Source organism: Eptatretus burgeri, chromosome 3 (genome assembly GCF_056783735.1).
Source record: "Eptatretus burgeri isolate ZD-2024b chromosome 3, Ebu_testis_v1, whole genome shotgun sequence".
Lineage (NCBI taxonomy): Eukaryota > Metazoa > Chordata > Myxini > Myxiniformes > Myxinidae > Eptatretus > Eptatretus burgeri.
Window position 1 is genome coordinate 6,909,862 of NC_140963.1, and position 12,097 is coordinate 6,921,958.

At 44.4% G+C, this 12,097-nt stretch overlaps 1 protein-coding gene across 4 annotated transcripts in view; it reads right to left on the reverse strand.

Annotated features, from left to right (window-relative positions):
• Positions 1 to 907: 907 nt before the first annotated feature.
• Positions 908 to 12,097, reverse strand: part of DDX23 (DEAD-box helicase 23) — an 88,220-nt gene continuing 77,030 nt past the window's right edge. For all 4 annotated transcript variants that reach the window (XM_085872345.1, XM_085872342.1, XM_085872343.1 and 1 more), the window contains exons 11-17: positions 10,913 to 11,058; positions 10,359 to 10,536; positions 9,840 to 10,082; positions 9,483 to 9,634; positions 6,365 to 6,473; positions 3,786 to 3,960; positions 908 to 3,320 (exon numbers count right to left, since the gene is read on the reverse strand). In XM_085872345.1, the coding sequence (XP_085728471.1) occupies positions 3,097 to 3,320; positions 3,786 to 3,960; positions 6,365 to 6,473; positions 9,483 to 9,634; positions 9,840 to 10,082; positions 10,359 to 10,536; positions 10,913 to 11,058 (1,227 nt within the window). In that variant the 3' untranslated portion in view covers positions 908 to 3,096. The remainder of the gene's footprint in view (positions 3,321 to 3,785; positions 3,961 to 6,364; positions 6,474 to 9,482; positions 9,635 to 9,839; positions 10,083 to 10,358; positions 10,537 to 10,912; positions 11,059 to 12,097) is intronic.

The following is a 12,097-nucleotide window of genomic DNA, read 5'->3' on the forward strand; positions in this document are numbered from 1 at the left end:
AAAGGGATTAGGAGTGACTTTGAAATATTCTGATAACCCTCTCCTGAACGGTGATTCTCCACCACTTTACGTCTGACTTCTTTGGAAAGATTCTTGGTCTTCATGTTTGCCTTGTTGGTTGACCAAGTGAGTTGCACCTTAAAACTCCTTAAATAAGTGGGGGAGCTTAATATTTAAGTTAAACCACGGATTACATACAGGTGAAACCTATTACACTTATTTTGTAACATTTCAAACAAATAATTTGCTCCTGACGTGATTTTGGGTTCATTAGGCAAAGGGTTTGAATATTGATGCAACTGAGAATCATCTGATTTTTTCTGTTAATCAAACTTATTCACATTTTATCTGTATTTTTAGTTTTATTACTTTGGAGTAGTTTATGAAGACTGCATGTTAAATTTGATTTGAAAGCATTATGAAATAAGCTCAGGTGACATCAGAAGGTGAAAATTTTGGAGGGGGGTGAATACTTTTGCAGGCCAATGTATGCACTGTGTATAATCAAAAACAGCTTGGCCAATTTCCATCAAATTTTGCATACGAGCTCGGGGTACCCATGGTCGTCATGGGTACCAAAAAACACTCAACTCGTCCCCGTGAAGGTGGGAAGGCGATTTGCAATCTTTACCTGTACTTGTGGAATAGTGCAAGTGGTCTAATCACTGATCCCTGCCTGGGGGTGGGGGTTTTGTGTGTTGACACCTTATTTCACTCCTGGAGTGGGCAGGTATTTCTAGTTGCGACAAGTACAACAAAGAAATACAAGGAAAAGCAGGTATACCAAAAATAATAAATTCTGCTATTTTCTACTTGTTTCCACCAACACAAACTTAACTTAGGTGGGATGACAAACACATGGCGATACACCTGGAACAAGGTAATTAACTCGCACACAATACAAATCTAGAAGGTAAGTTTGAGTTTTTATTTCTTGATGGTGGGCTACATTATGAGGGGCTGTCATCAAAGTAGAAGCCAAAAAGTCTTACTCACAGGTGCATACTTTATGTCTTACAATTCTCTTTCCTGCCATCTCCATAAATCATCTAATTCATTCGACCTTTGGGTCCTTGCATCATCCCTCTTATATTGATCAAGGCTGGAATTTACTGAGGGCATGAGCGCATGACAGTCTAACATTCACAACAGTAAGTATATAATGTCAAATGCAATTGCAACCGTTGACTGGAATAATTGGGGAGGAGAGGTGGGGTGGGGGACGGGGAGGCGGGGGATTGTTACTTTGTTGCAGTATGCAAATATAGACACTCCAGTGGCATTCTTTGTTTTATTAGAGATCAAATTAATGTTATGAAAGAGCTGGACAAATGTTAAAGCAAGGTTAGCATTTTGACAAGATTGTAGCAGGGAGAAGGCACATACTATATGTGCAAAAATAAAGAAAATTGCAGGGAAATACGAAGGACAAAGTTATTGAATGTACAAAAGATGGAAAATAGCCATTATGGAGAGATGGATAACAGGGAATATATGATACATTAAAAAAAACAAAAAAAAAACACAAAGACTAGTCACATGACCAACACTACATAAGCACAGTTACTGACATTAAGAAGAAGAAAAAAAAATCATCGCAAGACCAGCACAACCATGGTATCCGTTGACATGGAGTATGATGACAGACTCGATGCATATCCGCATCCTCAGCGCCAGGACGTTCGGAGCAATTTGCTTTGAGATCTCCGACAGACAATGACCTGAATTTGCCAAAAGACTAAAAACTTGAAGCCAGGAGAGCTTTTTAACAGAAAACAAAGGGCATTTCCCATTTCTGAACATAAACCGAAAGCCTTGGAAGAATTTTTTTTTTTTTAAAGTGTGTTTTTATCACAGCTAGCTAAACATTCCTTGCAATTATTAACGCAGCTATCTTGTTTCATTATCTTCATCAAATACATGGAATTTGATTTGCTTTGTGACCTAGCCATCCATTTTGTTTCCTTGAATTTCACCAACAGCACAACTTCACCAAATATCAAAGGCCTTTTCACGGTTACGTAGACGAGACCCAAATGTGCAGGGTAAACTCTCAGTTGCACTCATGAAAATGTAATTCTTACTTCAGCCCTTCATGATAAATGTTTGAGTCGAAGCAACGTTTGCGAGTCGAAGTAAAGGTATGCATAAACCTGCATACATATTATATACGTAAAGCACCTCCATCACCACCTGCATATTTACGTTCTCAACGTCAAACCAATGAAAACAACAGGAAAACCATCTCATTTGCGTATTGCCTTCACGTGATCTCTCCCTCCCACCCCCAGAAGCCACTACCCATCTCACGGCAGGCTACTTGACAGCTGACCACAATGTCTAAATAATTATTGTTCGGTGATTGAAGGCTCAGACATCCAAAGTTCTCCTTGATGGGCAGCTACACCAGTTGTGGTGCCTTTATTTTTTTCATACGGATCTCTCCAACAACATCCAAGTTTTTTGCACACCAAACTCACTGAAAGCTATGCCAGCACTGTCTAACAAAGGTTGCTATAGCAACAGACACTGCTGTCCGATTAAAAGTACACGGGCTATCATAAGCTGAAAAACTACTAAATACACCACCATGTGGGTGGCCCTTGTTACGCCAACACACAGGAATTATAAATGTGCTTCAAAATGACGCAAGATCAAAATCAGATTGGCCATCCTTCCAGTCTGTACCGGGCTTAACGAGCAAAGCACGGATGTGATAAAAATATGCCCGAACTAGAACGCCTTTGGCTGTCAGATTTTGGGGAGACTGAAAGTGCGGAAACATTTTTTTTTCCTATAATTGGGCTATTTCAAAGGGGGAAAAAATCATTTAAACTACCGATGCAATGTGGTTCCATTACATTATTAATTTTGAAAACATTTCAATATATACAGGCTGTTTAAAAAACAACAACAAAATCCAACGAGTCAGAACATAACATTCGGGTCTGTAAAATATTCCTCGCAAAGAAATCACATGGTGGTAACAATAACCAATATAACGTGAAACAAAGGTATACATACGTACAACCTGGGTTCCTTAACCAGCCAGCGATGAAGAAAAGTGAAAGCACATCAGTGCAAATGCAGTTGGATCTAGGCAAATATGGTCTCTTCGCGCCGCTTCTTGGTAAGGATCGTGCCTGGTTTGTGCTGTGCGTCAGGGTGATTAGCCAGCTCTGGCGGACACACGGACACAGGGCTGCCAAGGAAGGCCTGCTTCAGATCGTAGAACACTGGAGAATCCTCCTTGGTTAGGAAAGTAACAGCCACCCCACTCTTGCCTGCACGACCTGTGCGTCCAATACGATGAGTGTAATCTGTGCGTGTGTAAAAGAGAGGAAAGTGGAGTGGATCAGTTACCCTACCAGGATGTTCAAGTATCATCTGTTAATGGTAATCCACATACTATATATGCAAAGAGGAAAAGGAGGGGGAGGAGAAGGTAAGAGCAGGTTCTTAAATTGAGAAAACAAATCCAAGAAAAGGGAGGATGGGAAGAGATAAAATGTAAAAGAAGGAAGTCACATGGTTCCTGCAGTTTAATACATGCTTACACTTTGCACAAAAAAAAAATCCAATTTAAGACATTTTCTCTTTGCTTCTTCCGGTTCGTATTTAAGGAAGTGCCAAATGGGATTATTTGGGGGTAGGGGTGAGGGGGAGGGGGAAGAGGGGTTATTCATTACAAGAGAAGATGAGACCTGGAGGAAAACATGCAAAATCCTGCAGTGGTTAAAAATGAATAAAGAATAGGAGGCATAATGCACATGACAGTACTGTACCCTCAATTGACTTAGCCATGTCGTAATTGATGACAACTGAAACATCCTGGATGTCTATTCCACGTCCAGCAACGTCTGTTGCGACCAAAATATCCTTGGCACCAGCCTTTAAGTTGGACAGTGCAAACTCTCTCTGCTCCTGGCCCTTCCCACCATGCAGGGTACATGCGTTGTACTGTATGGAGCAACAATGGGGGGAGGGAGGAGCCAGCGAGGAACAGGAGGAGGATGGAGAGGGGGGGGGCAACCATCACACAAAATCAAGCATGTTTAAGGAAGCAACGCTTTTCCCTCACTTTGGCAAAATGAAAGTTCCATGATCATAATTCATGATTCTCATGTCATCATTAACCCTTACTATAATTCATGGAACCAGTGTTGTAATGTGTGTGTGTGTGTTTGTGTAGTCTGTGTGTTTGTTAGTGGGTTTGTGTGTTTGTTAGTCATGCTACTCCTACAACAGACGATCAGCATGATCCCAATTAATGTATTGGGGTGTTTTTATCTTTGCCAGTTGTGTATCGTGGAGCGCTGCATACAGGTGGGGGAGGGTATTACAAGTCTCCACGATTTACAGTGAAGTATTCCTGTCCGCACGTTTTCCAGTGCTGTGAAGTGTTTTGAATTCTAAGGAGTAAGTATATTTTTGCTTCATGCACATAACCCGGGTTATTTTTATTTTTGCCTGTACACCACCCAAATAAAGGTCTGCATCAGAAAAACGTATTTCATGCTTTGAACAAGATCGCCTGTCAGGCGGGTACTCTGCCAGTCAGGTCAGGTCAGGTATGGGAGCATGCGCTAGAGCAGCACGTCGTTGCGTCCACTTTCCGCCGGTACTCCAGGGGCCTCTGTCTGGCCTTCCCCCAGGCAGATGCCTGGCCCATCCCCATCTCCTTGAGATGCCAATCAACATGCTGCAACCACGAGGCACGTGGTCGGCCCATTGGCCTCCTCCACTCACGAGACTCCCTCGCTGAGAGAATCTGGTGAGCAGGATCAGCATCAGGAAAACGAGCCACATGTCCATACAGCCGCAACTGACGCTCACGGACCATGCAGGTAACAAATCTCATCCGAGTCTCTCTCAGCAACCGCTCGTTGGACACAAAATCTGACCAGCGATAGCCAAGGATTCTCCGAAGAGACCTGGTACAAAAGGAATTAAGTCTCCGTCTCAGATCCTTGGTCAGAGTCCAAGTCTCGCATCCATAGAGCAAGACTGGAAGTACCAAGGACCTGAAGACTCGGACTTTCGTCCTCCCGCACAGGTACCGGCAGCGCCACACCCCATGATCCAGTGAATCCATGACTCCCCAGGCCCGACCCAGACGTCTATTGACCTCTGACTTGCAGCCAGCAGAGACGTGAATATCACTGCCAAGGTAAGTGAATCTCTCCACGACCTCAACATCCTCAACAGGTTCGTTCAGTTCTTTGGGGGTCGTTCGTTCTGTGCTTGGAGGCCGGAGTTGGTTGGAAAACGAAGGGGTTCCCGCTGCTTCGCTCCGCTCACGTCTCACCTCGACGGCCCGACTACTGGTCCCGGCCCACTCGAGCTCCTCCACGGGCCAAAACTCCACACGGGCGGCTGTGGACCTGACTGCATGACTGTTGGCAGATGCCGCACCACGGAGCATTCCTTTCCCCGAGACTCAGGTACTCGAAAGAACTGCGACCTCTGCCCGCCTCCCTCCCTGGCTGCAAAAGTCCTTTGCCTTCAACTGGGTTTATTTTGTCCGAGTGTGTGGTGCCAGTCTAATAAGTAGAAACTGTATAAGTGTTTTCGATCATTGTAAATCTTGCCTGTATAATTCCCGCGTAAGTCTGCTCTGTGTCTGCTTTATAAGATGCTGTAAATTGTCGCACTACATCTTCTTTTTTTCCCCTGCATAACACCCCAATAAACCTGTTTATGTGCCACATAAATTTCCTCGTTTATTGTAAATAAATTATTGTGGAAATGTTCCCAGTTCGTTTTCGTCTTTTCCTTCATTGGTCCAGCATAGTTCGGATCTGAGTTCTAGCCGGGTCTTTGTTCCCGTTAATCTGCTCATCCGAGCCGGCACGCTTTGGCAGTTCCGCTCGACTGCACCCGAACCGGAGTTGTTAGGCGGTAGTTGGAACTCTACCGCAGTCGGTAGAGTGACCCGGTTCGAGCAAGACGTGCCGAGGGCGTGGTTCCCCGGTAGACGACGCAGTGTCGTTGATTAGGTAAATTGGCTCTCAACAAAAAGACCCTACACTACGCAGTGGAGGTATTGGCGTCCACGGTCGGTTAAGCAACCCACCAACTCATGGAGTTATCCGTGAGCGACTGCCTACAATTCCGGGAGACTGGTGGGAGACGACGTAACTTCCCACACCTCGCGGTCGTTCTCACCACCAGTCCCTGGCCCGCAACAATATCTTCAATAAATTGACAAATTTGTGTTTGAAATCGTGATTTGAGAAAGCTTGGCAGTGATTTAAGTGTACTTGTACGTTTGCACCCCACTGTGTGTAGGACAGAGTGTACGGTGTCTGACGCAACCACCCATGACACACATATACATGCCAAAAACAATGGCATGACTCACCCCCATCTTCTCCAAAGACTTTGCCAGGACATCGCAGCCCTTCTTTTGGTTCACGAATATGATTATTGGAGGCTCAAAATCTTTCTCCAAAACTTGCAGAAGCTTCTTACTGCTCGGAAGAAATAGATGGGATGAGAAATCCACTTTCTTTGGATGGATAATTACAAATAAGAGTTAAAAAAAAAACATTTGTTTGCCTACATCCTTATAGCCAAAGTACAACGGTAAAAACTTTTTTCTTTATGTACTACATGGCCAAAAGTATGTGGACACCCCTTCTAATTAGTGGATTTGGCTATTTCAGCCACACCCATTGCTGACAGGTGTATAAACTCAAGCACACAGCCATGCAATCTCAGTGGAATGGGCCGTACTGAAGAGCTCAGTGACTTTCAATGTGGCACCGTCATAGGATTCCACCTTTACAAGTCAGTTCATCAAATTTCTTTCCTCCTTGAGCTGCCCCGGTCAACTGTAAGTGCTGTTATTGTGAAGTTAAAAAGTTTAGGAGCAACAACAGCTCAGCCGCGAAGTGGTAGGCCACACAAGCTCACAGAACGGGACTGCCTCGTGCTGAAGCACGTCGCACGGAAAAATCGTCTGTTATTGGTTGCGACACTCACTTCCAAGTTCCAAACTGACACTGGAAGCAATGTCAGCACAAGCACTGTTCGGCGAGAGCTTCATGAAATGAGTTTCCAAGGCCGAGCAGCCGCACACAAGCCTAAGATCACCATGGGCAATGCCAAGTATCGGCTGGAGTGGTGTAAAGCTCATCACCATTGGACTCTGGAGCAGTGGAAACACGTTCTCTGGAGTGATGAATCACGCTTCACCATCTGGCAGGGCAACGGACGAATATGGGTTTGGCAGCTGCTGGGAGAACGTGACCTGCCCGAATGCATCATGCCAACTGTAAAGTTTGCTGGAGGAGGAATAATGGTCGGGGGCTGTTTTTCATGGTTCGGGCTCGGCCCCTTAGTTCCAGTGAAGGGAAATCTTAACGCTACAGCATACAATGACATTCCAGATGATTCTGTGCTTCCACTTTGTGGCAACAGTTTGGGGAAGGCCGTTTCCTGTTTCAGCATGACGATGCCCCCGTGCACAAAGCAAGGTCCATACAGAAATGGTTTGTCGAGATAAGTGTGGAAGAACTTGACTGGCCTACACAGAGACCTGACCTCAACCCCATCGATCACCTTCGGGATGAATTTGAATGCCGACTGCGAGCCAGACCCTAATCACCCAATATCAGTGCCCGACGTCACTAATGCTCTTGTGGCTGAATGGAAGCAAATTCCTGCAGCAATGTTCCAACATCGTGTGGAAAACCTTCCCAGAAGAGTGGAGGCTGTAATAGCAGCAAATGGGGGACAAACTCCATATTAATGCCCATGAGTTTGGAATGGGATGTTGGACAAGCAGGTGTCCACATACTTTTGGCCATTTAGGATATGTATATATACTACATGTATATCATATACAACACGTATATCATCTATTTGGGAGAACCCTCTCTCGAATTACATCTCTTCCCCCCTTCCCTACAGTGATCTAGAGTTCATGGAGTTGTTTGTACATACATCACAAGGAGAACAAGGGCATTCGGAGAAATCAGTATGCTTTTATATGAATTACAAGGACATTAGGAGACTGCACAAATCAACATGGCACATGCGATTCGAGCCTCAGATCGTAGCATCATGAGCCCTGTGCTAATACAGGCTCCATTATATTTAGATGTTCACCATTTGATAATGTGATGCTTTGTCCACGTGTCCATCTGCAAGCAACTTTGTAGAAACAGTACCTTACAAATGAATACTATCACGACTAAGATCACTTAGTACACTGGCATTCAATAAAAGGCAAAGAAACCAATTAAAAAGTTTTAGTTTAGTATGGACAAATGAACGTGAAAAAAAGGAGAGCAGAGAGAGCGAGAGAGAAAGATTGTAACCTGCAGGTAAGTTGGGGTAGGAAAGGGATGAGTTAATGGGGGTAGAGAAGATCAGTAGTATGGATGATAGAGGGCATGAAATGGTGGTGCACTGGCATCTACACGACACTTGCATGAAGAGATTTATTGCACTGGCTCAGAAAAACGGTTGCAACGGTGACAGTAAAGACAAAAACAATCGGTGGAGTTGAGCATTAAGACGATTTTGGATGCATAACAAGGTTATGAGAAGAACGCATGTGTTCTGAAGGGCATGGAGAGGGCTGAAGAACTGAAAGAGTGAGGGGAGGAAGAACAGGAGAGTGTCTTCGAAAAACAAGAAAGGTCACAATCTGTCCACAGTGAGACAGCAAGGGTCCCTGTGCCTCTGATTCTTTGTTGGAGATGTCAATGATTCTGGAGAGCTTTGGACTCAACAATGGCCAGAATTGAAATGCGTGAATCAAGGACACAATTTCATCGGTGCCAGACATTGTCGAGGCCCAGGTTATATCCAAAAGCACAGCTCTGACCTCTTGTTTTAGATGTAAAAACTCAATGCATCGATGCAAGAGAAGCAGCAACCTCTATCCAGAATTGAATGACTGGAACAGAATTATAAATAATCATCAGGCCATTTAAAAGGAGGAATGACCGTCGGCTGCAATGATGGATTCCATGATTTCGTTTAGATTTGGAGTCAAGGCGACTGACGAACCAGCGAATGGATAGATTCATTTTTACACCCTTCTTGCGTGTGAGTGTGAAGGAGGCTGTCTTCCAGGCAGATGGGAGGTTGTTTAACGTGAAGGACAGGCTGAAGAGCACAATCTTTGAACAGTTTCACACTCGTGAAAATCCAGATGCTGTCATTCAAATTCCATCAGGATGGAATCCAAACAGCAAAATCCTGCTGCTGAATGTGAAAAGACAACAACTTAACACATCACTTTCAAAGCCATTTTGTCACATGAAACGTTTTGCATTTCTGCAAGTGAATTTGAACGGATTCCAGCTCCACCAATCTTCAATTGTGTACCTGTGTATAAATAGTCAAAGAGTTTTTCTCTATTTAACAGGTTCCGTGGCCATGCATTGCAGGATAGAGTACAGGTCGAGAAAAAAAAAAAAAAAAAACATTGAAAAACGATTGCATGCAGCACAAGAATGCCAAACCGTTTCTCGCCCTCCGACATAATGAACACGCGCTGCTCAACACGCTCAATAGGTTTGCCAGCAGAGCCGATGTAGACAACGGCAGGTCGGCGAAGGTAGGTGCGTGCCAGTCGTTCCACAGCCGGTGGCATGGTGGCTGTGAACATGACCGTCTGCGCCACACGAAATAAAACAAACAAAAAAAAAAAACCAATAATGTGATCAAGTCAATCAACATCATCGTGTACGGCAAACTCACTCATCAACGACTTGCAATTAAGAAACACGCATCACAAAACAGTTATAGATAAGCGTTCAAATAATGCCAACATGAGACAATTTCCTTCAAGAGTCAGCAAAAAAACCACGTCATGGCACCTGCCGGTACTTGTGCTTGCCCGACTCGAAATTTGCAGTCATTTTCTCAGGGTCCTCGGCATCATCTGTGTCCGGTTTCTGATTGGTGACGGGCATGTACTCGAGGATCTTCTTCACCTCAGGCTCGAAGCCCATGTCTATCATGCGGTCGGCTTCATCCAGCACGACGTAAGTGCAGCGGCTCAACACAAGGTAGCGATTCTCGAGCACATCGATGAGTCGACCAGGCGTTGCTATAACAATCTGCACATACGCACGGAATAAGCAATATCACTGAGAAGTTGCCATCGTAACCATCACAGCGGAAATGTACCTCATTGCGGTTGAAAGATAGTGTGCTATTTTAAAAGAAAACAAAACTAAAACAGAACAATTACAACTCTGATTCCCTCAAAAGAATAGCAAGCAGCAACTTCTGAGGCTAAACGCAATATCGTGCAAGACTGTTGAGAAAATCGTGCGCTTGCCAAAGCTGCCTCAAAACAAGATAAACGGTGATTGTGCTCGGCAATCGTGTACCTCACAGCCCATACGAAGCCTGAAGCCCTGATCCTCACGAGAAATACCACCAATGACAGCCACGGTGCGGATACCGAGGGGCTTGCCGAACTTGATCGTCTCTTCCTCAATCTGCTGAGCCAATTCACGTGTGGGTGCCAAGATCACGGCATAAGGACCCTGGTCTGAATCCTCAATCCTTGAAGGGGGAAGAGGAGAAGGAACAAAAGATAAAACAAAATTAAGCAGTTCTCTAAAGTATGTTAAATAACAAAAACGAATTCCTTTTGCAACACCACAGCAAAAAAAAAAACAAAACAACAAATAACTAACCCCCCGCCCTCCATCCCCCCACAATACAGGAACAAATAATGAAATGTTAGGGTTGTAATGGCACGCTTTTTCTGACTGAAAAGTAAAGGTCAATCGATGTACGAGGAATTAATTGCATGGCACACAGGGCTGAGATCAACAGGAGGAAAAGGCCGAGATGGTTCGCGTCAAAGCACTTCCGTCATCCAATTCAAGAAATGTATTTCGAAAGACGTTTGCCCATGCTGCAAAGGATTTTCCACCTGTCTATTTTGGGCAACGTTGTAATCCACACGAGCAACGGGATGAGGAAGGCCGCAGTTTTCCCGCTGCCTGTCTCAGCAACACCAATGATGTCACGATTCTGCAAGCCAATAGTTATAGCCTGCCGTTGGATGGGCGTTGGTTCCTGAGGTTGGGTAAAGGAAATGGAGAGAGTTATGAGAGTTCCATTTAAGGGTTCGTTTGCAGAAGGCACAAGCAATGCTTTTGCCAAAATAAATACAGCACTACATGCCCCGTGCAAAAACGATATATGGCATGACGAAAAACGTTCCTCTGCATATATACCGATGGCTTTTCAAAATAGTTTAGAGAATATAAAATGTTTTTAAATTGGTGTTCATTTGTCTCTTGAAACAAATTGTGAAATAAATGAAGGTTTTTGAACGTAATTTCGATCTTAGCCAGACTTTTCAAGGCTGAATAGTATGATAATACAGAAGGGTGTTCCTTCGTGCATGTAATTCAATTAAAGGGATGAGCAATTCGCTCGATCTTCACCTCCACCACCGAAGGTGAAGGAGGTTATGTTTTCATCCCTCTCTGTCTGTTTGTTTGTGTGTGTGCAGGATATCTCAAAAAGTTGTAGACTGATTCGGATGAAACTTGGTGGACAGGTTGGGTGCGTGACAAGGAAGAATTGATTCAATTTTGGTGAGGAACCCAATCCGGATCTGGATACGAGAATTATTTAATTTTTTAAGTGATTCTTCACCATTGAGAGATCGGGCAAAAACGATATAGTGCTGTGTAGCATGATATTTCAAAAATGTATCGGGCCCGATACGTACACGTGGATCAGGCATACCGTGGCGGAGGTATGTGCTCTACCGAGTGCCTTCTTGTTACTGTTGTTTTGAGGATCGCGTCTGTTGATGTAATGGGTGTGACAAAAGCCTGGTGTTGGCTTCACAGTGAAGGTGACTGGCTTAAGTTCTTCCATTCTTGAGTTTGAGCACCAGTCGTGCTGTTAAATAACACCACGTGGGTTGATTCATCCTGTCATCCTTAAGATGTTGGCAAGATGAGTACCAGCTTAGTTTGAACAGGGGGCACTGCAATGTTTGGTGAGGCGTCGCTTTCTCCACCTCCCTGCATCTTACTCGCTCTTCCCCCCCCTCCTTGCTTCCCCTCCCTCCATCCTGTCCTCTCCCTTCCCTCAGTCC